This window comes from Ostrinia furnacalis, unplaced genomic scaffold (assembly GCF_004193835.3).
Source record: "Ostrinia furnacalis isolate ACB-3 unplaced genomic scaffold, ASM419383v2 OfSCF0710, whole genome shotgun sequence".
NCBI classification, from domain to species: Eukaryota; Metazoa; Arthropoda; class Insecta; order Lepidoptera; family Crambidae; genus Ostrinia; species Ostrinia furnacalis.
Window position 1 is genome coordinate 895,708 of NW_021130949.1, and position 25,859 is coordinate 921,566.

The window sequence follows — 25,859 nt, forward strand, 5'->3', positions numbered from 1 at the left end:
TACGCAAGTATTCACAAACATTTTAGATTCAGAAGCCTGTCATAAGACGGATCGACGATCTGTTGAAGGTCGCGGGAAGCATCTGAATGCAGGCGGCGCAAAAGTTCAAAAAATCATATCTTAATTTTTAAGACTTGAGTTTTTACGAGTATTTACTTAGGCATTTGCAAACTGGAATCGATTGGTATACGAGGTGTTCCATTAGACCTCTTCAAGGACTATCTCAATAACAGGTCGCAAACTGTAAAACTAGGAGAAACACTTAGTTCTAAGCAAACAGTACAATTCGGAGTTCCCCAAGGATCAGTGCTTGGGCCTACTCTATTTTTGATATACGTAAATAACTTATGCAACACCCAACTTCCTAATTCTAAAGTGATCACCTTTGCAGATGACACAGTTGTACTTTTTCATGATGATACATGGTCGAGGGTTAGAATGGCAGCTGAAGAAGGCATGAAAACAATAACTAACTGGCTCGACTCTAATTTGTTAACATTAAATCTTTCAAAAACCAAATATCTGACTTTCAGTATAAGACAAAATGGACAACCTAACTGTAATTTTAGTATAAGAGCACATAACACTCATTGCAACGATCCAGAAATATGTAACTGCTTTGTTTTGTCTTCAACCGTTAGTATCAGATATCTTGGGGTAGAGATAGATAAAAACCTTAACTGGAGCCAACATATCACCAATCTGAAAACTCGAATACGTAAGTTAATACCGATTTTCAAAAAAATTAGAAACTTAAAAGATCCCAAAACTAATAAAACAGTATATTTAGCGCTGTGTCAATCAGTGGCTACGTATGGTATTTCTGCCTGGGGTGGCGCTAAGAAAACTTACCTTATAAAAGTGGAAAGGGCCTTAAGGTGTATCATAAAAATAATAAATTTCAAAAAATTTAGATATCCTACTGTTGAACTGTACAAAGAATTTGATGTTCTAAATATTAGACAGTTATTTATAAAAACAATATTACTTCGACAACATTCTTATCCTCAACGTGATAATATGCCAGCCAGAAGAAAGCATGAAGTGTATGAAATTCCAAGATGTAAAACCGTATTTGCAAAAAGTTTTCCTTTTTTCCTTGCCCCTTTCTTATATAATCGCATTAATAAAACTATTTCTACTAAGGACATGACTAAATATCTGTGTGGAAGGACGCTGGATGGGTTTTTAAAAGGTTTGGACTACACAAGGACTGAGGATTTATTTGTTATTCTTAAATAAAAATAATATATACATATAATATTCTATGTGCATATAAGTTTTTAAATAAAAAATAAATAAATAATAATATACATAATATACAATATAGTCATATGTTTATACATAAAAATATATATTTATATACTGATTTACTACATACATAATATGCAATAGATAATTAAATAAGGAAAAAAACTATATTATTTATAAACATAATAAAATATAAGTATATCATCAGTAAAACTACCTATCGAAAAATTTCTACAATTATTATAAAATACTCTTTATTACTAAATTCATTAATAAATGGTCAAGCATCTTATGTTTTTTTTAAGTGGCTAAAGGTTTTGTTAGAATATCAAGAATATTACTACTTGTCGCTTAAACAAACATCTAAATAATAATAAATTACTAACAACAAAAACAAACTTAACTCCACATTGTAATAACTTCAAAACTTGTCTGAATATTTTGCATATACTACGTGTTTACGCTTTACTCGTCACTTAGTATCGTCATGTTTAGTGTGTCGTCGTATTAATCGCATCATTGCAAAGCAGTCTTTATGTTAATTAGTTAAAGCTGGTATTCGGGAGGCGAGAATCCTACCTTGCCGTAACACAGTTACGACTAGCACGGAAGGTGGGGAACTTTTTTTTCGGTATACCGCCAATAGATGTTTATTTTATTAGTTGCATTTGTTGTATATTTTTACAAGCTAGGGGTTAACCATAATAATTAATTAGAGTGTTGTGGTATGATATTGTTGTTTTGTATGGGAAATTGAAAGAAAACTAATTTTTTTGCAAACATTTTTGCGATCTCTTAGTGAACTTTGCTTCGATTTTTGGAGATACCGATTTTATAATTTTCTTGGGCAGACTGAAACAACATTAATCACCTGTTATAAGAAAAATTTAGAAAATTGCTACCTGTAAATTAAAACAAATGAAAATTTTCAACCAGTGACCGTTCGCTTTTATAGATATAGATTAAGTAGTTCTTAAAATTAAAATAAAATAGAAATAATAATGGACATAGCCTATTGTAACAAACTAATACCTACCTAGGGAAAATCGGCGGCTTCACACTGTACCCCATATTGCAACATGTTTGTACCTACTCCTCAATAATTACTAGATAATGTTTGTACTCATTTACAATATAATGTTTAGCTACAACTGATAATGTTCCTAATGATATAAGGCAGTGTACTGTATACTTTTTACTGAAATAAAATATTCTTATTCTTATATTCTTATTCTTATTCTTATAGGCGCCGCAGAATTATGAAGTTTCAAAGGAAATCCTACGCAAGGTTGATGAATGATTCGAACGCTCGCCCACAAAACTCGAGTGCCAAAGAATTATACAAGTATAGTTCTCCATTACAGTAAAGAACATGTCAATGCCAGGCTTCATAGTATGCCATTAGGTACGTACGTATTAGTCATTAAACCACTACATTAGTTTGCCTGTATGGTTCGATGAGGAAAACTACTAGAGATGTACTCGTGTAAAACTATTTATGTGAGCAATTGGACGTTAATTAGGTATAATTATTACAAATCAACCAGACAAAGACAATTTTAAAATTTTTGGACTTCCATTTGAAATAATATATTAATTCGCATGTTATTTTTTAACGTGATCGTCAATAAATAAGGCCGGTTAAGTGGGTGTTTTCACCGCGCTCATGAAAAATATTGAAGCTGTCAAATCCGAGATCATTTTACACTTTACTATCATTAACGCAGGTATATGTATACCTTATATCCCGACAATATTTTCCTAATATGTGTAAATGTAAGGAAAATATTTCGTATAGGTACGTGTCTAAAATAATTTAGTTGTTATGATGATTATACCGCCTACAGTTATGGAAATACATGAAGTTTAATTAACAATTTTAGAAGTTTATATCTACAGATACGTCTTCAAAAACGGCGATTAGTGATAGACAATGATACTATCTCTACAATGTTTCTTACCTGTTCCTTGCTCCCATTATTAGGTTTATAGCGAGCCAAAACCGGCCTATTCCTCGATCTATTTAACGGAGAATCTGACACAGAAGTCATTGCTTATCACTGAAATGACGTTGCAGCACACAGTTCACTTTCACAGATTTTAACAGTTATTTTTATTTATTAATTGTTTTATGAAATTACAGCCGCAGTCAAGAAGGAAACATACTGCTACGGTTACAGCAATACACTAGCAAACGCGATAGCACATTTTTCCGTCGACAAATCACATCCGGAGGAGTGTAGAGCTCGCCCGGCTGAATCAACCGCGCCTGTTTCGCTAAATACTACAGTTGATAAAGCTTTATGGTATCTAATGAACAAACACTGGTGTGACTTATTGGATTTCAAAGATTTACAAAACCCTTGCAAATCAATATATTTGCTTTTAATTAAATACGTAATCAACGATGCATTCCACGTGCTTTACCATTTAGTTACTGGCCAGTGAAGCAAAAATAGTCACATCGGTTCATTGGAATGGAAAGGAATACGCACACAAATATAGTGCAACTGAGGGAACGCGCGCGACAAACTTCTGTGGAATGCTCCTAAAGATCGAATAATAAATTTAAACAATGCTATATTCACTTTGCAACGACCGCACAACGATTGCAAATTCGCTTACTGAAACGACGATAGCAAGTTGCGAGAAGCAATGGATAACGAACGCGTTCGTCACTGCAATCGGCGGCGATGTGCAAGTGTCGCGCTGGTCGGGCCCGGCCTCAGGGATCGCCGATATCGGTGTCACGGTGCTTGCTGGGTGCCCGCCACCCAGCCCAGGGCCGAATAGCGGTCGCGAATTCCTACTCGTAATTCAAACAACGCACGCAACAAATACGTGCTCAGTGGACAAACGGTCCTGGCGACCTAATAACTCACACCGATATCGCTCATTGGAAATTATAACAACGCATAACAAGAGCCTATCCCTAATGAGAGACTTGTGGACAATAACGTGAACGAGATCTCACAATCACACCTTTTATTTGATTTTAAAAAACTGCGGCATTTATCACTGATGGTTTTAGATAGAATAAAAACTTGTACTCACCGCTACATTTTGAAGTTCACCAATGAATCAGGACATGAAACAATAAACATATTTTTCAAAAATGCACATTTAATAAAATATACAATAACTCTACTTCCACAACAGCACACTACAAAGTGTAAGCAAATTATTCCGACTTAGTTATGTTGTCAGTTTAGCACTAATAGTTTTAGTGAGTTCGAAAGTAGGGCGCAGCACTTGTAGTTAATTTATTAACTTAAATCACAACGTACCTAGACAAGGGAGACAACATGTACCTACGTCCTCAAGACTGTCTCTACTCATGTATTCTACTTCCATTAACGTTATTGATGAAAACCGATTGATACTTTATCAAACAATAAAATAATAAATTGAATTTACTAAATGGCACGCACGTACGTATGGTATAGTAAGACATACTGCTGTAAATTATGGAACGATTCAGTGAATCACTAGACCTGTATGCTGCTGGCATTGTTTTTAAATCCCGATTGTTTTCAATGTCGAACACGCCGTACACATTGATGAAAGAAATTAAACAAATGATGACGTGACCAATCAAACATCAATAACATAAATAACTTTCACAAGTAGGGTTATTTTGAAGAATGAATAGGATGTCACGAAGGTCTTAGTAGAATTTGTAAACATGGAAATCTTATTTCAAATTTCATCAAGCCAAATAAAATAAGAAAATAAAAACAAATTAGAAATCTTACAGAATGAGTGGCAAGGAGTTTCCACCGTTTCCATCGTAGAACCTTTTCCTTACTTAGTTTCCGTTGCTATTTTCCAATAGGTGGCGATTTCATAATTGTTTAAGTAAATCTGTTACAGTTGACTTCATTCCACCTCACACGGCAAGTTTTTATAGAAAATTTCGATGTGTTTGTTAGCAAACAAACGACGAAAGAACATCGACCGGTTACCGACAAATATTGACAGTTGGATATCCGAATTTTGAATAGAAAGGTACAGCTCAGACGCACGACTAGAATGATGTTTACGTCTGCGAGATAAGTGTGCGTTGCGGTGACGAAGAGCAGCCGGTGTGAGCGTACGCGGGAACTGAGCTGCATTTGCGGGCGAACACAGCGCAATTGCACCACAAGCTATTTCAATACATACAGAGAATTCGCAAGTCGACAGATTCCGTTGCGTCGAGGTGGTCACTGGCCACGCGCCCTTTGAGGTCAAACATCTTGCATGCACTTATTTCAGTACTGTACAAGTGTACATTATGTATCATCAAGAAGACAACCGCGATGATACAAGTGATGATGTTACTCACTTTCTGATCACGTGACTTGGAGTGAAAGCTAATTTTGATGTCGTTAGACATAATCACAAAGTTGAATAAGTTTATGCATCTAATAAGCAAAATCCTAAGAGATAAACTTCAAAAACTTGAGTTGAAGGTAATTTCTCAAGGCCAAAACAAAAAAAGCTCAATTTCTTACAAGTCTGTATTGGGACAATTTGGTAATGATAATTCAAATTCAAATATTTTATTCAGTACATAGGACCTTTTCAGGGCACTTATACGAGTCCCAAATATGCATAATAGCTAACTAAGAAGTTTTTCTCTTACAGGATTCAAACTTGCGACCACTGGCATTATCGGCAGTTGCCACATCTGCCCGCGCAAAAAGTCGTAATTTACTCATTGTTATTTTGTTATTATGATATTTTAAAAAGCGCGTAGGTTTATCATTTTGTTATTGCAATGCAATAAAAGAAGGTCAGATTCATGAACACAATACACCGCAGTTCAATCAATTCAATCTAGAATGATGATCAATTAGTTTAATGAGGACTTTGGTCCGCTGCAGTTATCGGTAGTCATAAAATGTGATAAAACCGGGTAAAATGATCAATTAAACGCTGTCGCAGCAATCTCATTTATTTATTGACAACTACATAGCTTCTGCTGCGGCTTCGCACGCGTGAATTACGGTCTTTCACAGAGTATCACGCCCCAAGTAGTGTTAACGAATGACTTAATTAACTTAATCTGCCTTTTATTGGTAAAATTTAAAACATTCGCCGACCTGAATCAACTCTTTCGAGGGTTCATACTTAACCGTCATTTCAGAACTTTTTTTATGCAGCAAAATGCCGGTATTTTTCTGCATTCACACCTGATGTTAAGTGAGAAGTGAGATGCAGTCTAGGATGGTAAGTAGGCACCATTCACGCCTATTCACTCTAGCCTTGAAGATGCCCGGATTGTGGTGATCGGGAGAGACAGCAGTGAATTCCAGTCCTTAGTAGAGTTAGCGAAACACAGGTTGGAATTTCGATATTGTAGAGATAGTACGCTAACCTGTTTCCGGTTCCCCGGTAATGGATGGTCTTTAGAAACTAGACTTGTTGAAGTACATTGTGTTCTTCTTCGTCATTTATGTGAATAGTGTGCGTGCGAATAGTAAAATCTCTGATGTTAGCTAGACTTTTCAACAACCGATACGCTCACAGAGCTACGGCAAGACGGTGTCGATTACATAGAGAGTCGCGACGTCATGGCGGTCAGGTTCCGTACCGGGATGGGGTCACACGCTCCGTGAGCACGAGACAATGAGCCTCATACGGAGTAACTATAATGTTATGTATAGTAAATAAAGAGTTTTGTAGATTAATAAGAATATAAAAGGTACCAACTGACCGGGTGACAGGACTCTAGGAAAGGTTTGAGAAAGGATGGTTGTTCGCTACTCCTTGAAAATTGTACACTACTATTTATAGAAATCCATGGGAGCGAAACTGTGGTCAGAAGCTAATCTTAAAAATAATGTAAGTAACAATTTTCTGGAGTCCAGATATTTTTTTATTAAAAACTGCAAATAATAACTGTTACACATTAGTATTGTTTGTGAAAAATATCAAGATAATAATACCAAAAATAAAGAATATAATGTGTTGCATCAGCGGACCAGTTTTTTTTTCTTCTCTCTCTTTATTGTTGAACCCCTTGATTAGTTTTATATTTTTAAAATATTGTTTATTATCACACTTATTAATAATCCTTTAATTTGATATTATCCATCATCATTTCAGACATAGGATGTCCACTACTGACTGAACATAGGTCTCCCCCAATGATTTCCATATTGACTGGTTGGTAGCAGCCTGCATCCATCCCAATGATAATATCCATGACATTAACTGTCTGTAATTTATTCATTAGACCAGGGTTTCCCAATTTTTTTTTGCCAAGGAACCCTAATTGATTATACTTTTCCTAGCGGAACCCCCGTACTACTCCGCCCGCACGCCCTGCCCCTCCCTTGTGCGTAAACAAGTCGGTGCGAGCGAACAACGTGGGTCACGAAACGTGGGATAATATTTTTTACGGAACCCTTGCGGCCTTTCCACGGAACCCCAGGGTTCCACGGACCACCATTCGGGAACCGATGCATTAGACCATTCTAATGAGCTCACACACTAAAATCTCTTATAAGACGGAGATTGGTTGGGTAAGCTGCAGATTGAAGTAATATTCTTGCACCAGGTTATGGATTTATTTATATTAGGAAGACCAGGGTTTATATGATTAACATGTTCTTGTAATAGCAATGAAGTGGAAATTTGTAATTAACTAAACCTGTTAATGTTATCTCATTTCTTTCTTAGTAACAAAAAAAGAGCTAGTGAAAAAAATAATCAATTTTAGAGAGCTCTCGAACAAATGACCATTTAAAATTAAATATTATTATCACTCTCCAGAAGCTAAGTATTATGCCACAAATAAACTATAGGTAGAATGTCCAACTCAGGTAAATATATTTTTAAACTTATCACTCAAACTCAAGAAAATAATGGCAGTAATTACGAATTATTAATAAAAAATATTTTAACAATATAATAATACACAAAAAAAATCACGTTTATGTTTTAAACATTTGTGTGGCTGTACAGGAGCCGGTGTTCTCTTTTTGATATTTGTTATATTAAGGTTACATTATTAAATAATCGCTGATAAATGTGATTAATTTTAAACTTTTACCTCGACTGTCAAAATTATTCACAACAACCGATTATTATTAACAATTTTCAATTTATCACATTTACCGTAACATATATTATAATATTTTGCTTAGTTAAAATTTTTAAAAGAACATCCTAAACCAAACTTAAATTCATTTAATACTTATTGATTGTAAGATCTATGTTTATATGTAAGGAATAATAAATAGCATCAATGTTTGTTATGATATTTCATAAATAAAGAATTAAAAGCTTAACATCTTTTTATTTCATTAAAATTTAAAACTGTTGATAAGCTGGTTATGTAGAGGCTAAGCCAATTTGGCCTTTACCCTTGCATTTGCAACAAAACAAAATCACAAACAGTAGCATTATGATAAGATACCAAGGGGTTTCAAGGCCTAAATTTATATGTTACATCATTAGTGACAAAAAACTACTGGAATGCTTAGCAATAAAAATGTGTGAAAAAGTACACAACCTTGGGGTATTGTATCGAATACTTTTACGGCGATATATCTCGATGATGAACTGATTTATGTTTATTTAATAATTTCAATTACAAACCTAATAATTACGAATGAGTTAAAATTTAAAACACGACACACCAAGCATTGAACAGGACCTAACATTTAATGTTGGCGCGAACACGGGCAATAGAGATAATGTTTTCTATAAAACAGTCATAACAAATATTTCACAATTATTACCTGATCTCTGCATAGTGGTAATGCTGATTTATTATTATTCAAACTAAAAACATGTCTCGAAACACAAATTCATACACTTCACCAACTGTCAACAGACTCGCCCGCCCTGCCGGGGTCAAAATTGATTTTTGAAGAATGTTGCCAGTTGCCTTTATTAATATGACAAAAAGATTTATAGATGTGGTTTTACCTTTACATTATCTTTGGATCTACGTGTATCGTATCGCAATCGTGTTGTATTTGGGCTTCGTCCCTTCCTCGCAAAATGTGATGAGAAACGTGAGTGAGTGAGAAAGTCTTATTCAGACATTGACATTTTGACGCTTGGCAGTTTTGGTTTTGTTTTGACGTAAATGTTATTAGTAGAACTGGGCCACTGATGCATAAAAATATGCATTATTAATAAAATTATTATGCGACTAAATTTGAATATTCACACCTAAAGGTTTACAATAAAGTATTAATATTAAACATGACTCCACTGGTCGTAAAGTTTCATATGAGAAAAATGATACATCTTGGGGTGTGCTTTAGAATTGTTAATAATATCATCAAACATTCCAAAACATACTCTCAGGTAAGTTATTTACAGTACACTGAAAAATAATTCAAAAGAAGACACACCTAATAAGTTTAATAATAATTAAAGAACAAACAGGAAACTAGAAACTATAAAATATGATGAGATTTTTAGTAAGTTAGTCCTATTATGGTTCGCACCCATTGAGGGCAACTGGGAATTTGTAAAAGTGGGGGCGCACTATGGAGCGAAATTGCGATTTNATGGTGGGATAACTGGGAACAACCCTGTAATTTTAGCGCCAAATATGCTTGGTCTTTATGGAGTAGTGACGTTAGACAAGGAAATTCAGCTGTAATAACAGTGTAAATGTTGATTTTGTTTGCACCCAATGTTAATTATTCATAAACTGCAATGCGAGTCACTAAAGCGCCCGTTTATTATTTTACGTGAATTCTACTCATAATGCTAAGATGAAGATGGCCATAATCTAAATTTACCTAAGTAAATTAAGTATGCGTTTGCCATTTGCCAAGACATTATTGGCCCATCCATCTATTGCAATACATATTGTACTTTCTAAGACTTTAAACTAGTAGAAAACTAATTATTGAAACCCTTTTTAAGCGCAAAATTAACCCGGAAATGTTTATGCTGTCGGGGCTAGCAGGGTTAGCTTTTATGTGGCCGACAAAAAAATTGAACAAAGAATCGCTAAAAACTAATGCTGAAACAGTTACATCGGTCCTGGAACATGCTGATAATCTGTTTGAAAATGGACACTATGAGGAATGCTACAATCTTCTGTCAAGTACCAAGGTAAAATAGTTAAACACATGCATGTTACATTAATCTAACTCATTTAATGTACCTACCTAATGTTTAATTTCCGCCAGGAACAAAATGTAGAAATAAACTGGCGCATATGTCGTGTTTTGTATAACATGTCTAAGGAACCTAAATACGACAAAAAATACAAGAAGGACTTAGTTTTCCAAGCATACAATATCATATGTGATGAGCTCTCAAGACATCAAGATAATTTTGCTGTTCAAAAATGGTATGCATTATTATTAGATGCAAAATGCTCATATGATGGAATCAAAGAAAGAATCAAACAACTAGAAAATATAAAGAAGCATATGGACGTAAGTATAAATTATTTGCCTCGACAAATCAAAATAAATACGTAATCGTTTAAATCCTTATTTTAATTTGTAGCTTGCAGTGACACTGAATCCAAACGATGCAACAACACTGCATATGCTTGGGGAGTGGTGTTATCAAGTTAGTAGTCTTCCTTGGCATCAGAGAAAAATAGCCGAGGCTCTTTTTGCTTCACCACCCCAATCAACTTATGAAGACGCTCTTGAGTATTTCTTAAGGGCAGAAGCAGCACAGCCACGTTTTTACAGCCTTAATTTACTTAGGCTGGGTAACTGCTATTTAAAATTGCAAAAAGAAGACCAGGCCAAATACTATCTCAAATTAGCAGCAAGTTATCCTGCAAAATCTAATGACGACCACTATGCAAATAAAGAAGCAACAGAGTTACTGAATAAGATTAAATGACGATAATAATTATTATTGTTCGGAAGTTCTACGCGACATTTTTAAATCCCATTGTATCCCCCAAGGATATAAATGTATATTAATTAATCAATAATTATTAAATTAACAAATTATGAAAACGGAATGGAAGAACCGTTTTTACAAGCTCATCTGTGTTTACAAGTGAGGCTGGCTCATCTTTTGTAATAATAAGTCCCCAGTTGCCCCCAATGGGGGCGACACCTGTGACACTGGTGCGGGGCAACTGGTGGAAATAACAGCTTTACACCTTGAAACGGTGTACGATGAATTTTATTTTACATGACCTAGCTAAGTAAAAGTAATGTATGAAATAAAATATTTTTTACTTTATATTTTGCTTTTATTTATGAACAGTTTCTTCCACTAAGTACTTATAAAGGAAATGCTATACATGTTCGATAGGTACCAAAGGTTTATGATACTCTTAGAATTGCATATTTTTTTTGTACATTTAGGTATTTCTCGGCAGTATGGGACACAGCAAGCAATTTGTCATTTCAACATTGCCTTAACATTCGTTTGATGACCTCCTGCATGCTTTTAATCAACAAAAGTAAGTTAAAGTTCCAAAATACTGGACTGTCCTGTCGATGACATTGACAGTGGGGCGCCACCGTCAATACCGGATCGCTGGTTCAGATTTTTCCATGTTGGAAACAGAGAGCAGAAATAACAGGAGTAGCAGCGCGCGTTTATTTCCATACAAAAAAATTTCGCCATTTCCTGAGGGGGACGAGGTAATGACATTTGTGTAACAGCTGATGGCGCTGAGACACTATCGATATTTTTGTCGATGAGAATCATTGCTCTATGGTTCATAGTCTATGGCTCGTTTAAAAAAATGATATGAATTAATTTATTATCCTATGGGAGATTCAACATTTCAGATCTCTATTTAAAGGAAAATACGCAAAAGTTTGGCATTTCTTCCCTAGCACGAATACGAATTGTGAAAGTTAAGAGTTATATGAAAAAAACTAAAAAGTCATTTATATAGGCTCTTAAAAAGCACTTTTACACGTCCCACAAAATTTAAACCACCTCAAAACTTCGCCTTATTTTGGTTTACACATTCAATCGTCATATTTCGATACTGCTTTGGTTTACATGACAGGTCGACCGTCGACGCCCTTCAGAGGCTAAAAAGCCTCACTGTGGAGGCTAGGGAGAGGGGTGAGGGTGTGTTGGGTGTATCATTGGATATAGTCAACGCTTTCAATACCATCCCTCATTCCACCATACTCTAGGCACTTAAACAAAACAGAGTGCCTCAGTACCTTCGAGCGCTGCTGGCCGATGACTTATGGGACCGCGAAGTCCTGTATGTTAACAGAGACGGCCAGCTCAAACGGCGCGGCGTAGCCAGCGGGTTTCCGCAGGGTTCGGTGCTCGTCCACTCTTGTGGAACCTAGGCTTCAACGGACTCCTCCGGGGCGTCCTTTTCGCGGGCATGAATGTCATATGCTATGCGGATGACACTCTGGTCACTGCCTGGGGGAAGACATTTAGGGCCGCGGCGGCACATTGGTCGCTTGCAGTATACGACGCCTCGGCCTGAAAGTCGCGCTGTAGAAGACTGAGGCCCTCTTCTTTCCGGGGCCTCGCCAGCGCACCCCTCCCAACGCCCACATTGTAGTTGAGGACGTTAGGATTCACGTCAAAGGCCAGATGAAATAACTGGGCCTCACGATTGACGGGAGGTGGCATTTTAGCTCGCACTTCAACGGGCTAGCGCCACGCCTCCTCAAGACAGCCGGCGCACTGAGTTCTGGCTCCTCCCGAATTTGGGAGAGCCACAAACGAGGTGTCGTCGACTTTATGCCGGCGTTTTGAGGAGCATGGCGCTGTATGGCGCCCCAATCTGGGCGGAAGGAGGCGCAGGCCCGAACGCAGAAAGTCGCAAGGACCTACCACACCTGGCGTCTTGTCTGTCAACTATCACTGGATGGCAGACCAGAAGGCGCGTGGAAAGCGCCCGTCCCCGGAGCGGCGCGGCGCCGTCAGGCTGGAAGCGCGCGAGATCATGATCGACCGCTGGAAGGAAGACATGACTCGTGCGCAGTTTGGCCACCGCACTCTGGACGCCATTGGTCCTGTTCTGGAATGAAAGAAAACGTATTGGCAAAACTACGCATTTTTACATTTGTTAAAATTAAAAAGCTTGAGTAAAATAGTCTTTATTTTATGAAACTAGGTCATTTACTTACTAGGATATTTAAAAGTATGGAATTAAGTATGAATTACTAGTAGTACTATTTAACATAATGGAATAACGATCATTACTTTCATAAACATTAGGCACAACAAAAATGTTATTTGCAAATTAATAATGTAGAATTGTAGAATAACGTCTACCGCTACAAAATTATTTTAATCCACAGTCAGACTAGCTATAAATTTAACAAAATATCAGTTTTATCGGAATTAATTAATTTTTGAATCGAGTCACACGATATCATTCGATGACTTTGCGAATGCAGTACGATGATACGATTACTTTTACGTTGCGGCAATCACTAAAATTCGCTAAAATGACACTAATGACGTTTAAAAAGTGGCACGCTCGGCTTCATACAATTTTTGACACATGCTGCATCTATCCATATCTGTGACAACAATAAATTAAAATGTCATGTCGCTCGCTCGCTGTCACGTACGATTAGAGTTTGACATTTCCTTTCTTTTTACAGCCTTGGAATAGAGATTTCTAGCCAAATCGTTGCAATATCCTATCGTATCGCGATCGTGTCGATTATTTGCAATATCTCTCTTATTCGTATGACGTGATCTCACTGATCGCTCACACCTTGTCTATGGGTAGTTATTTTTTCTTATAGCAATACAGCATACATCTGTCAGTCTGTCTGTCAACTGTCATCAGTATTTTTTTGTTATCGGTGAGCGGCTGTTTTAACCGTGATATTAACGGTTTTTTGCTTTGTTTGATTGATAACTTAATTTTGTGAATTATGACCACCTCACATGCCGAGGATCAGTTTAGTGATGAAGAAGTTTTCTTCGGAAAAATTACTCTCAAAGAAATTAAGAAACATATTATTTGGAATAATCATCTTCCTAGGTCAGTTTTAGTATACCTGTTCAATGTTTTCCATTTCGTTCTTCGGTTGTCTATTATACTCAAATCAAGATTTCATTTCCTTAGGAATAAAGGTGCAGCATCAAGAGACGGTTACGATGACGGTTTAAAAATAATAGAAACACATTCAGCCCCAAATCTCATTCGAAGAGATATTAGTCCTACTCCCATCGAGAAGAAAGCAACATCAAATATCAATTTATCTCCAGATGGATCTGAAGTGTACTCTAGGTGGGACATAAAACAAACAGACGACAGCTTCCTTAAAGTTGAAAAGATGGTAGCTGATATGTGTGTGTCATCTCCTACGAAGAATAATAAAAAAGAGGAAGCCTTAAATAATACATTGGATATAATTGATTATATACTAAAAACGGGTTCACCTAACATATTGAAAAAAGTTTCTGAGACTGCAAAACCTTCAGAAATCTCACCATCAGAAAATTCTCATCAAATCAAAGTGCCACAAAATGTAAATAGCATTGGGAGTACACCATCAGTAGAACTTATAAAACCTGAGAAAAATTGCAACCCTGAAGTGGTTGTTCATTGCACTCCTTCAAAAACATGCAGTAATATTTGTGAAAAGACTGATAAAAACACACCCTACACAGGAGTGAAACAAAAGACACCTATGTTTAGAACACCTAGAAACCCCATTTCACATAAAAAACCATCAGATAATTTACTAAAGAAAACTCCGGGTAAAAATCATGCTTATCAACATATTGCTAGCCCGGTGGCTTCATACATAAAACAATGTCCAGTTGCTCCATTGGTAAAAGACGTCCGTCCCTCAAAACCCTTGCCTGGTTCTTCATCTATACCCAAACTTGTGAAGACCAACTCCACACAAGCCAAATTAAGCAATAAAGAAAATCTTCAATTACCATCTGTTGCTTATAGAAGTGCTAAGAAAACTCAAGTGGTAAATAATATGTTTTTTAACTAGATGTAGGTAATTGTTTGTTTATTTTACAAAAAAAGAAGTTTGTAAAAATTGAATAGTTTTAAAAGTTGTAGGTACAATAAAATGCCAAACTGAATTACATTTAATGGAAATGCTGTTTTTTACAGATACATGTGCCAGATGAAGAGAAATTACCTCAGAGCCACTGGATGAAAAAAATTACGTCATCATTACCAAAACCGCTTATAATGAAGCATGATCATCGGGAAACTAATTTAATTAAAAGGGTTTTGGTATCTCGTCAAGAGGACAGCTTTGCCGATTTGTCGCTACGCCAAGCTGATGTCTCAGTTTGCACTCAGAAGTCTGCTTTTAACAAACCAAAAGGCAATTGTTCCTAATTGTACCTACTTGACTTGAATTAAAATAAATGGTTACATTGAATACCTGGTTTTATTATTATGCTACTTTCTGTAGTATCGCCTATTCTATTTTGCATTAAGTGTGCAAATTACATCGATTTGGTAATACAATATAAATATACCCTATGAATGTATGTTCAGCAACAGCACATTAGCAGACTATACAATTCAATTTTTTGCTGCTTATTAGCCAATTAGCACATCACAGTACTATAACATCTAGATAATGCCACAATATTAGGCCATTTGTAGACATCAGTTTTTTCACCGGACGACGGACCGTCAAAAACAGGGATATCCTTTGTTTGCTGTAAATTTTCTCGCCGGACCTATGTCCGATGCATGTGCACACGTTTATTATAAACCTTACGCCACCGCCCAATCCGGTGAAAAAATCGGGCCGTTGTCCGGTCAAAAAAACGGATGTTTACAAGCGGCCATACATAAGCTTGTCTGTACTATAAGTGTGAATACTAGAAGTGAAAACCATTTTAAAAAAACGGCTCCATTTTTTCGAAGATAAGTTTTTGGTTCACATTGTTTCTAATGAGTGTTGGTTTTAGTATAAATTAAGTGTGATTTATTGAAATAAAACAATTTTAAGTAAAATTAATAATGTATTTTGAAAAATCTTAGCAAATCGATTACAAAATGCAAGCCTAAGAGCACTTAGTTGTGTAGTATAATAGGTAAACCTACATTACCTGTAGGTATTTTTTACCTAAAACTAGTAAAATCACATTGTTTACATAATATTTCTTAATCATCCACAACCCGGTCGAGTTAAATGCGCACCATGACGTTACCACATCGACCCTCGGGTGTGTGGAAGTAGTATTCCCGCAGTTAGCTCGATCGGGTTATAAGTAATGTGTACAGAAAAAATGAGAATTGAATAATATAATAGTGAATCGGACAGAAGTGATTTCGCTCTCATTTGAATCTTAAGTCGTCAAATATTATAACGTTAACATTAATAGGAGATCGTAGCCTGATTCGTATTATTCGTATGACATCCACCATTAGCGAATAATCTATTGTGATCTGGGGGCACGGCAGGGCCCCCGCCAAGTCGAGCGTTTCATATATTTTAAAATGAGAGTAGAGACGAAACTTCTTTGTTTACACATTGATATCATATAAAACATTAAAAACAGATGCATTACAAAATAAAGATGACCCACGCTGAACTGTCCCGCCAAACTCAATGACAGGGGGGCGCTACCATCGTTCAACTATATGGTTTCCAACATGGCAAAAATCGGAACTAGCTATCCGGTATTGACGGTGGCGCCCCACTGTCAATGTCATGCACAGGACAGTTCAGTATTTTGGAACTATACGTCTTTTTATCGACTAAACTCACTGTCGAAAAAGCAAAAAATATTGAAATTTTGACAATTATTATTGTCTATAGCCTGACCAGGAACATAAAAACCCTCGCCATGTTGCGGAAAACTAATGGTACTAATTTCTTTTAATGGCAACAGTAACTGAAAACTTCATTGACATGTCACCTTGCATGTCAGTCTATTGTTGTCAAAGTGTAAACAAACTTTATTTTAAATGTGTGCAATTGATTTTGTGAATTAAATTGCTAAAATATTTTTATAGTCGTGAAAGAAAAGTGGTTCACGATGTGTTAATGTATTTGTCGAAGAGAAATACTAAGGGTTCGGACAATATTTTCATTGAATAATGTTTCCGACAAAGGTTGTCAAATTTACTGACATGTTTATCGTATGGTACAGTCCACTATGAAAATTAGCTGTAGTCTGTTTCAACTACCTATTTTAAAGTTTTTTGTCACTTTCTAAGTTTTGAATTTTATGGAATTGGGAAAGAAGTACCGAGTTTGAAGCGTTCATGAGCAGACATTGCAGTTGAATATTCATGTTCTGAATTTGATTATTGATGAATAATAAAATAAATCCTACTAGCTCGATTGATGGTTTCATTTAATTTATTTAAACCAGGTTATCTTTAATAATATTTTTCGTTAATTTATGAAAATATCAAATTAGCCCGTAATCCTGAATCCTGATACATAAATTTAGCCTATTAATTTAACACATGTACGACTGTACTCAGTGTTGCACTATCAAATGCAATTGAAGCGCCTCTGTGCCAGGGTTTTTATGTTCCTGGTCAGGCTTTATATCTTAAACTGAATTGTCACATACTACTAATTCGAAAATCATAAAAACAGTCAAACATTTTTTTTAGAAAACAGTTTTCCTCAGACATTGACGGCAATCTTTATTCAGCGAAACCAAGTTGCGTCAATCTAAGCCGCGTAAGATAGATAAAGGGGGTAAAACGGGATCCACGCGTACGAAGTCGCGGGTGGCCGCTAGTATTAACTAGAAACCTTAAAGGTATAAAATCTTCGCTGCTCTGTTCTTTAATATTGGCACAACCCGCCCCACAACTCCTCTTAGCAGAGTGTACTCATTCCACCGTTACTTCCCGACTCAAACAGTCAAACATGGCAGTTTTGTGTAGACAGACATGAATAATTTTGAGTGTGAAATTAGTAATAAAAATCAGTCAAAAGTGATATTGACCAAGAGAGTTAGTCAAAACCACTTTTGACTGCAAAAAATCAGTCAATAGTGCTTTCACCTGATTTAAAATTTTACCAATCAGTCCAAACTTCATACAAAGTAATGATTTTACTTATATTTTGCTTGACAAATAGCTAGATTTCTTAAAAAATATGATAAGAATTAATTAATGAATGAATGAATTAATTAAAAAGCAACATTACTCTGACACCTAAGGTAGGTAATCACGTTGTATGCACAAATTATGTAAAGAATATATGTAGGTACTTTAAAATGGTTTTATAACACTTTTTTTAATGATTTCCATGTAATTTTCACTAATCATAACACTGTCTGAATTTAAACTGATTTTTTGCAGCTAAAAGTGGTTTTGACTAACGCCCTTGGTCAAAAGCAAAACCAGTTTTGACTGATTTTTGCAGTCAAAAGTGGTATTGTAACATAAGTACTTTACAATGTTTTGACGCCATTTAAGTTTTATTCTTATTAGAGCTGATTTTTCAATCGTTGGATAACTTTTATCTGAAGAATAAGTTTGGCATATTGATCAGTATGGGAAATATGTCAAAATGACAAATTTATTCGCCAGTTAAAAGTTAATTGATGATTGAAAAATCAGCCCAGTGAAACGTAACTCGATCAAACAATTAAATCGTGAAAATATATATCACACTTCGTAGACTAGGGTACTAGACCATTAATATATAATAATAGACCATTAATAAGACTATATAAAGTTTTATAACAATCAAGCCTTATATTACGAGTATAAATATTTAATAAAATACGCTGGTAAAAATGCACACTTGGTGTATTTATCATATAAGTACAACATATTATTATGTACTATAATTTATAAATGCTACTGTAGGCAATTAATAAGCAAAATGCATTTTTTTTTTAACAATAGTGTTAATGTTCACAACTCCCTTATTACCATGTTAATATTATTGTATTGTAGGTTTTAAGAGAAATAGCAAATTCGTGAAACATTTTTAAATGTATGTATTTATAAGAATATTAGATATACTTACTTTACTTAAATTTCAAAAATATTATATAATATGAGATTGGCTTCATAAGATCACTTAGGTCGTGAATGAGAAAATACACTAGAGTAAAATATCATTATATCAAAATATTTAGAAAACTAAAATAAATGAAAACAAAAACTTATAATAAATGCAAAAACGACCTGTAAATATAGTTTAAAATAAAGTATTAAACTCTGTTTTTCATTCATTTACGCCAGTAAATAATAATATAAGTTTTTCTTCATAATAAATCAACAATATAGTGAAATATCACAAATGTGGTATATACGTGGACAACTTCAATCATGTACTTAATATAATAAACATTATTGAGTCAAACTTTTAACAAAACTTGTGCTTATGACAACCACTTAAATTAATCTGATAAACACAACAATAGTAAATCATTAAAAAATATAAATCCATAAGAAAACAGTAAAATAGCACGTATTTTTGAAGGACTTACAACATGCCCGGTCCATCATTCTTTATTTCCTTTTTCGAAGAACATGAAATCCTGAAATGTATAAAAGCATTAGATAACATTTGATAAATGATAAACCAACCAAGGAATATTTTTGATCAACGTGATTCATAACTAAATAATAAATGAGTAATAATTAAAGAGGATCGAGCAACAGTGCCAAGTCGAACATCTAAACGTTAGCAACAAATCATTATGCTACTTTTTCTTCTCTCTTTACAAAAAGAAACAAAATTGACTCTAAATTCTCCATTCACAGAGTTTGAAACAAATAAAAATAAATTTATTTCAAAGGCCCAACCAAAGTGCGAGATCCTTTTTGTTTTAATTTATTATTTATTTTGTAAGAATATCGAAGACTTTTAATTTTATAAAAATATAGATTTTACTCTATGTTAACTTGAAAAAAGAAAGCTTCAAGTTACTTACAATTAGAAAGCACGCTCCCAACAAAACTGCTTTTATCTTCACGTCCAAATCCATCGGAAAATTAATTCCGAAATAATCGGAATCGGTAAATGCCTCCCGCGCCAATCCTGACCACTGTTTGGTAATTTTACCAACTTTCGTTTCGCCGTCTTTTGAGTATACCTGAAATTAGATTTTATTGAGCACCTTAATATTTGGATAAGCATAATGTTCATCGTGTCAATTAGGTCGAGAATTCTACTATCTCTTCGGTTCAACATCCTTGATAGTATTTATGTACTCTCCTCTCCAACTTATTTACTTAACGACATTAACTTCTTCTCCATGTATATTCACGTGCAAAAACACATGCAACATTTTTATTGGAATTTAAACCTCCTAAAGTTCCTCCGTGGTTACGGATTCCGGGCGAAGCTCGCTTTCACCTTCGGCCTGATCATCACTTTCGATCAGGTGATCAGGTGAGATGCAGGCCAAGCTTTCTTATTGTAGATAAAAATACCTAAGGGCGTAATGAGTTTTATTATAGTAGTTACACAATTTTGTGTTCGTGAACTTACATTGAATTCGATATCTCCGCAAATAGAGTAAGTGCAGAACGGCCCTTTGATTTTGAGTACGACGTCACCGGCAGCGTTCTTGATGTCGTAGCACGGTTTGCACAGTGACCACTGCTGTTCTATCGAGCCGATGACGGTGCCAGGCGGCGCGGACACTTCCATGCTTTGCAGCCAGCATGGGCACAAACAGGAATCGCACGCCAGGGGCCGGTGGAGATGAATTACCTGTCATGAGAAGCAGTTTCGTAAATCTGATTTTAAATAGCATATTTTCTTTAGTCTTATATGGGACATGATGGACGAGTAAATTGAATAATACGGAAGCCGATTGTTTAATAGGTTTCTCAAAAACTGATTAAAATACATATTTTCTTAAATGGTAGGTACATGAACCCACGACTTTACGCTTATAGGCTACTTAACCAGTTTGTATGTTGAATAAATTAGTTTGTATTGTAGCTAGGTTTTTAATTAATATTTACGTTTCGAACTGATGAAGTAATAATGATTTAAAAAACGTTTAGTAACTTTTTTTAAACTTAGATAATAAATTGAAACTTTCGCGTTACATTTCAACTAAAATAGTAAGACACGGGTCTTAACGCGACGTTTATTAATGAGTTACATTATGTACCTACTCACGGCTTGAATTGTAACTTGAAAATAACGACCGACAATTTTTTTAATCTTGATTAGGTAGGTCAGAGAACCGGTTCTGCGGGTCATAAGAACCGGATTTTGATATTTTGGAACCATTGTGTTTGCCATTGTGTCAGACACATAATAATGATTTGATGACGATTCAATGTGTTGATCGAGAATAACGTAACACTAACGTGGCAACAGCTTAGATTATACTAATCTGTGTTTGTATGTCATATTAAACGCATTTTTAGTTTTATTTAGTGAAACACAAGCTACCTGTTTATTGAATTAAGATACTAACTCAGAAGTGAATGTCGCAAAGATTGAATTGAACGCAATCTCCTTTTGAGTTTTGTTAACCCTTAACCACTGACGTACGTACGTGATACGTCGGTCAAACGGTTTTTCGTTCAAAACTTCATTTTGTGCGGGAATTTTTGCGTGTCCTTTATGGTAGTTTCCTAGTGGCCAGAGATGCGTGTGCGACGGGAGAAAATAAATGGGTATCACGTCCCTAAGTAGGAGAGCTAGACCACCCGACGTATGTGGTACGTAACGTCAGTGTTAGTGTAACTTTTTCAACATTGCTTTTGTATGTTGGTCCATAGACAAAATTAATTGTTAGCAGTCTTATTTATTTACTTGGCCGTCTATATATAAAAAACCTTATTTACGCCAAAAATTATTACAAATGACGAAGAAATTAGCAAAAAAATCCAGTGGATGAACATTTTTTTATTAGTTGCGGTTTTCGAGTACAATCATCATGATGATGAAGGAGCTTTAGTTCGTGGCTTTGGATTTGACTTCTTCTGAAGATTGTATACCATATTTTCATATTTCCTAGCTAGTTTGAAGCACGGCAAACTGGTGACCAGGTCATCAAACAAAGAAAGACTATAGAAAATAGCCTTCCTAAATGAACTGTATTAAAAAGTGACTTAATTTGTGAATTATTGCTATTGTGATTTTTTCCTGATTAAAACTGTTATTAATCTTTAATATGGCCAAAATAGAAGTTCCTAGTGTTATCGAATATTTTTGTGTTGATTTTTAAAAATTGCCTGTTTAACTTTTATTACATCTGGAGGATTTCACTAATATCATATTATTCTATTAATGTGACTATGTTTTTTTTACTATCTCTGTTTAATATAAACATGTGTAAATAATTTAAATTCAAATTTCACCAAAGTTACACTCTATTGATACATCAGGAGGTCTTCAAAGTTACGTACGTATGCCGTACGTACGTCAGTGTTAGTGTAACAAAATGACACGTCAGTGGTTAAGGGTTAATTGAAAAAAATGTGGTCGCTATCTGCTCGTATATTAGTAGCGGACGGAGTCTTTAGTGAATTAGTCCCGCTCTGTACAGTTGTTTGATTTTCGTTTGACCTTGACTGTACGATAATAAGTAGGTACGCGATCGAGGTCGACGCGCGTCTGAATATACACAATAGAATCTAGTATTTTATTTCAGAGCTAAAAGCCGCGCCCGCTGCGGGAACATTAAGTATAAAAATATAATTAGATCTTACCTCATTTTGGAAGTTATCCATAATCTTCATATCGAATGGACGCATCGGGCCACAACAGTTTCTAGTGCAGCAGTCGTTATCTTCTACAGCATAATAGACCTTCTGGCCGACGCTGTTCTTGATTGTATATTTATTGTTAGTTTCAAAACCCACAAAGGCTTCCAAAAGTTCCACTTTCTGGTGCACTAACAGCTGGTTAATCAATGACAGGTATTCCAAACCTGGGGGACAGTTGTTGACTCCTTGTGGAATAGTCATCCAGCCACCTGAAGTAATAAAAGATATACTTAGTTGATTTAAATTAATAATACACATTTTGACAAGAGTGAGGGAAGGGCCATAAATTAACCTAAATTCTTCTTAATATAATATAATACATAATTATTTTGTTTATATTATTATGCAACATCTGTATGTAAAAAATATCATATGAAAAATATACTTACATTTCCATTTGAAGAAGAAATATTTAAACAAAATATAAAATTAATTACTAACTTTTAGATTATAATAAAGTTATGAATATGATTATATAAATAAATATAAACACAGTAAAGTACAGATAATATTAATTTGTGAGTCCCACCACCAGACTTTCATGATTTACAGACAAAAATAACCTTTTTTCCTCATCAGTAAGAAACTTCTGGTAACCATCATATCGAGAATGAAAAATGTTTTTACAAAATCTATTCAATGTCCGCTTTACGCTAATAACACTTAAAGTTTCCACATAGACTTTATTATCTGACATAACATTACATTTCTTTGTAAAATATCTTTTAAACTTTGCCCACTTAGTAAGACATGACTTCTTTCGTTCTAAGTAAAGAATTTCTTCGAATAATATTTCAAAATTATTCGAAGAGCTGTTTTCTTCAAAGAATGTGGACATGATAGGCGTGAAATGTAGAAATTCTGATACACTTTATTCTTAATAAACCAGCCCTACCACACAGCACAATAAATTGACTCAATTAGCTGATTGCATACTACCTAGAACACTGCATAGATTACCTATCACAAGTAACTAAGCTCACAGTAAACACTGTTATCTGTGTAATAAGTTGTTTATTAACTTGTTATGCTTCAAGATAATAATATGAATAAGACGAGCGTACAGAACTATAAAATTCATTTATTCGTGAGGTTTAAATAATGTTAAAACCATTTTATTACCTAGTTATTAAATTTTTAGCGTTTAGAGTCGCATCTCAAACTATTATTTTAAATTTTATTACCACTGAGTGTTATCTAACTCATTAACCATAAAAAGAACTAGTGAACGAAGACTTACAAAAATTACAAATCTCATTTAGTTTATTTAAAGTGCAGATTTATACATGTAAAGTCACATAATTATTTTTCCAGAGAGTAAAACTACATACCTGGTGGGCCTTGGGGTCCAGGTTGTTGAATAACTGGCTGGGGATATCCTGGTTGTGGCTGATAGCCTGGAGAAAAGCCAGGTTGAAATCCAGGCTGATAACCAGGCTGGAAACCATGTTGGAACCCAGGCTGCATTCCTGGCAGTGGTTGGGCTCCAGGTGGTAATGGAGGTCCCGGGGGGTTCATCGGTCCTGTTTGAGGGTGGGGATAGCCAGTCTGCGGGTTCATCGGATAACTCTCCTGTGCCTTACTGTCAGGAGGTGGAGCATACCCTTGACTGGCCGGAAAATTTGGTGAGTATGGGGTCTGTTTGTGCGACATATTGTTTTCCTGAAATAAATAAGATAAAAATAAATTAAAACAAATTATAACTACACTCACACATTTTATGGCAAATAACAATCCAATTAATCATGGCTGTAATTAATTACACTATGAATCTAATAGATGGATGTACGGTTTAATGTGTCCTTGTAATTAAAACCAATTACCAGAACTTTAAAAATTAAATAGAGCTTGATTGCCTTCAATTATTGGAGTTGGAATGGGTAATTTAGTACAAAATTTTATGGACACTACTTCGTAGTTTTTACAACAACTATTATAGTCTTTTAAATGAATTAATTTCATACATTATGGATTTAGTTACAAAAGGATAAAAGGTGGTTAATACAGATTAATGATGAATGGAAACAGGAACATCGAAGAAAAAAAGGTGTCTGGTTTTAGTTTCTTTATTATTATTATTGTTACCAGATTTTAGTTATTAAGTAAGATAATCTGATTTAAGTTATTATTATATACCTACATAAACAGAATAAATAGGTAATTTAGATTTTCTAACTCAGTAAAATAAAAAAATATATTATTATTAAACTTACAGACATGCGGGATACTATTTTAAAAAGGTTTAGCACTTCTTATTTGTAATGTGTGTGATTTAGTAATGTGACCAACTCCAACTGATCTTCAGTTGTCTATATCAAATAATGAATTAAGCATGTATGTAAGAAATTAGGTTCTATTCATATTAAATTGCTTGGCAAGCACAATCACAAATATTTACCAGACCTTTTCTATGAGGAAAATAGTTAACAAAATAAATTTTACACTTATTGAAATAAGAATGAGATTAGAATGTTTATTTAATCTCTGCATAAACAAGTTACAATGTTCACTATCACATCATTAAATGACTAGTTCCATTAATTAGGGCCAATGCATTAGTTATTATAAGTACCTAAGCTACTATTTTTGATTTCATTATACATTAGTAAATGGGATTCTATTCTTTATTGAATTTAGAAAGCAATATTAATAAACCTAGAATTACCATTCTCTAAAGTATACACCAAATGGAATTTAAACAAAAAGTAAACTTAGAATAGGCATACGAAATAATATAATTTTAGATAGGTATTCTTTAAAAGAAATCATTTTATATAAAACTAAATCACCTCTTACAATAATTCGTCCCAATAATAGTCTGCTGCTAACCCCGCCCCATAGAGTGTGGTACTTCCAGTCAAGCAAGAGGCTTTGGTTAGTTCGGCGGCTACGATACAAAAAAACTAGACTGAATATATCCAATACATATTAGTGAGATGAGCAAAATTCTTGGCATCTCTGTCCATACTCTTAGTGTAGAGTAGGAAGAAATATTCACGAACAAATTTCGGTTTCG

General features: G+C 34.8%; 4 protein-coding genes across 9 annotated transcripts in view; 2 read left to right on the forward strand and 2 right to left on the reverse strand.

Moving 5' to 3' along the window:
- pnut (septin 7-like protein pnut) overlaps positions 1-9,097 on the reverse strand; it is a 54,114-nt gene extending 45,017 nt beyond the window's left edge. The window contains exons 1-2 of one of the 4 annotated variants that reach the window (XM_028300324.1): positions 8,985-9,097; positions 4,306-4,307 (exon numbers count right to left, since the gene is read on the reverse strand). In XM_028300324.1, the coding sequence (XP_028156125.1) occupies positions 4,306-4,307; positions 8,985-8,997 (15 nt within the window). In that variant the 5' untranslated portion in view covers positions 8,998-9,097. Of the gene's footprint in view, positions 1-3,212; positions 3,519-4,305; positions 4,308-5,006; positions 5,056-8,984 lie in introns of those variants that run through there. The other 3 variants (XM_028300323.1, XM_028300325.1, XM_028300321.1) reach the window with 3 other exon arrangements.
- Positions 9,098-9,308: 211 nt separating this feature from the next.
- LOC114349867 (regulator of microtubule dynamics protein 1) lies at positions 9,309-11,427 on the forward strand. Its single transcript, XM_028300455.1, has 4 exons — positions 9,309-9,561; positions 10,132-10,323; positions 10,401-10,652; positions 10,726-11,427. The coding sequence occupies exons 1-4, from the start codon at positions 9,457-9,459 to the stop codon at positions 11,074-11,076; spliced, it is 900 nt and encodes a 299-aa protein (XP_028156256.1). The 5' UTR covers positions 9,309-9,456; the 3' UTR covers positions 11,077-11,427.
- Positions 11,428-13,969: 2,542 nt separating this feature from the next.
- LOC114349879 (uncharacterized) lies at positions 13,970-15,551 on the forward strand. The gene is made up of 3 exons (XM_028300471.1): positions 13,970-14,176; positions 14,261-15,122; positions 15,272-15,551. Exons 1-3 carry the CDS (start codon positions 14,067-14,069, stop codon positions 15,503-15,505), a joined length of 1,206 nt encoding a protein of 401 aa, XP_028156272.1. The 5' UTR covers positions 13,970-14,066; the 3' UTR covers positions 15,506-15,551.
- A 3,758-nt stretch (positions 15,552-19,309) lies between these two features.
- On the reverse strand, positions 19,310-25,704 carry scramb1 (phospholipid scramblase 1). 3 transcript variants are annotated; one of them, XM_028300473.1, is made up of 6 exons: positions 25,633-25,704; positions 24,175-24,505; positions 22,787-23,052; positions 20,601-20,825; positions 20,041-20,202; positions 19,311-19,644 (listed from the first exon to the last, which is right to left on the reverse strand). In XM_028300473.1, exons 2-6 carry the CDS (start codon positions 24,494-24,496, stop codon positions 19,609-19,611), a joined length of 1,011 nt encoding a protein of 336 aa, XP_028156274.1. In that variant the 5' UTR covers positions 24,497-24,505; positions 25,633-25,704; the 3' UTR covers positions 19,311-19,608. The 3 variants fall into 3 exon arrangements, with proteins under 3 accessions (XP_028156275.1, XP_028156274.1, XP_028156273.1); XM_028300472.1 differs by lacking the exon at positions 25,633-25,704 and adding an exon at positions 25,057-25,154 and having other exon boundaries at positions 19,312-19,644; XM_028300474.1 differs by lacking the exons at positions 24,175-24,505; positions 25,633-25,704 and adding an exon at positions 23,407-23,773 and having other exon boundaries at positions 19,310-19,644.
- Between the last annotated feature and the right edge of the window lie 155 nt (positions 25,705-25,859).

What these genes read in the sequence shown, in the direction of transcription:
- scramb1 (XM_028300472.1), bottom strand. An exon ending in TGGACCCCAAGGCCCACCAG is followed by an intron (nt 23,053 to 24,174) that starts GTATGTAGTTTT and finishes TTATTACTTCAG; the next exon opens with GTGGCTGGATGACTATTCCA. An exon ending in TGGGAGCGTGCTTTCTAATT is followed by an intron (nt 19,645 to 20,040) that starts GTAAGTAACTTG and finishes TATACATTTCAG; the next exon opens with GATTTCATGTTCTTCGAAAA.
- LOC114349867 (XM_028300455.1), top strand. Translation starts at nt 9,457, where the DNA reads ATGACTCCACTGGTCGTAAAGTTTCATATGAGAAAAATGATACATCTT. An exon ending in ATTCCAAAACATACTCTCAG is followed by an intron (nt 9,562 to 10,131) that starts GTAAGTTATTTA and finishes ACCCTTTTTAAG; the next exon opens with CGCAAAATTAACCCGGAAAT. An exon ending in ATATAAAGAAGCATATGGAC is followed by an intron (nt 10,653 to 10,725) that starts GTAAGTATAAAT and finishes TTTAATTTGTAG; the next exon opens with CTTGCAGTGACACTGAATCC.
- LOC114349879 (XM_028300471.1), top strand. Translation starts at nt 14,067, where the DNA reads ATGACCACCTCACATGCCGAGGATCAGTTTAGTGATGAAGAAGTTTTC. An exon ending in TGGAATAATCATCTTCCTAG is followed by an intron (nt 14,177 to 14,260) that starts GTCAGTTTTAGT and finishes TCATTTCCTTAG; the next exon opens with GAATAAAGGTGCAGCATCAA. An exon ending in GTGCTAAGAAAACTCAAGTG is followed by an intron (nt 15,123 to 15,271) that starts GTAAATAATATG and finishes TGTTTTTTACAG; the next exon opens with ATACATGTGCCAGATGAAGA.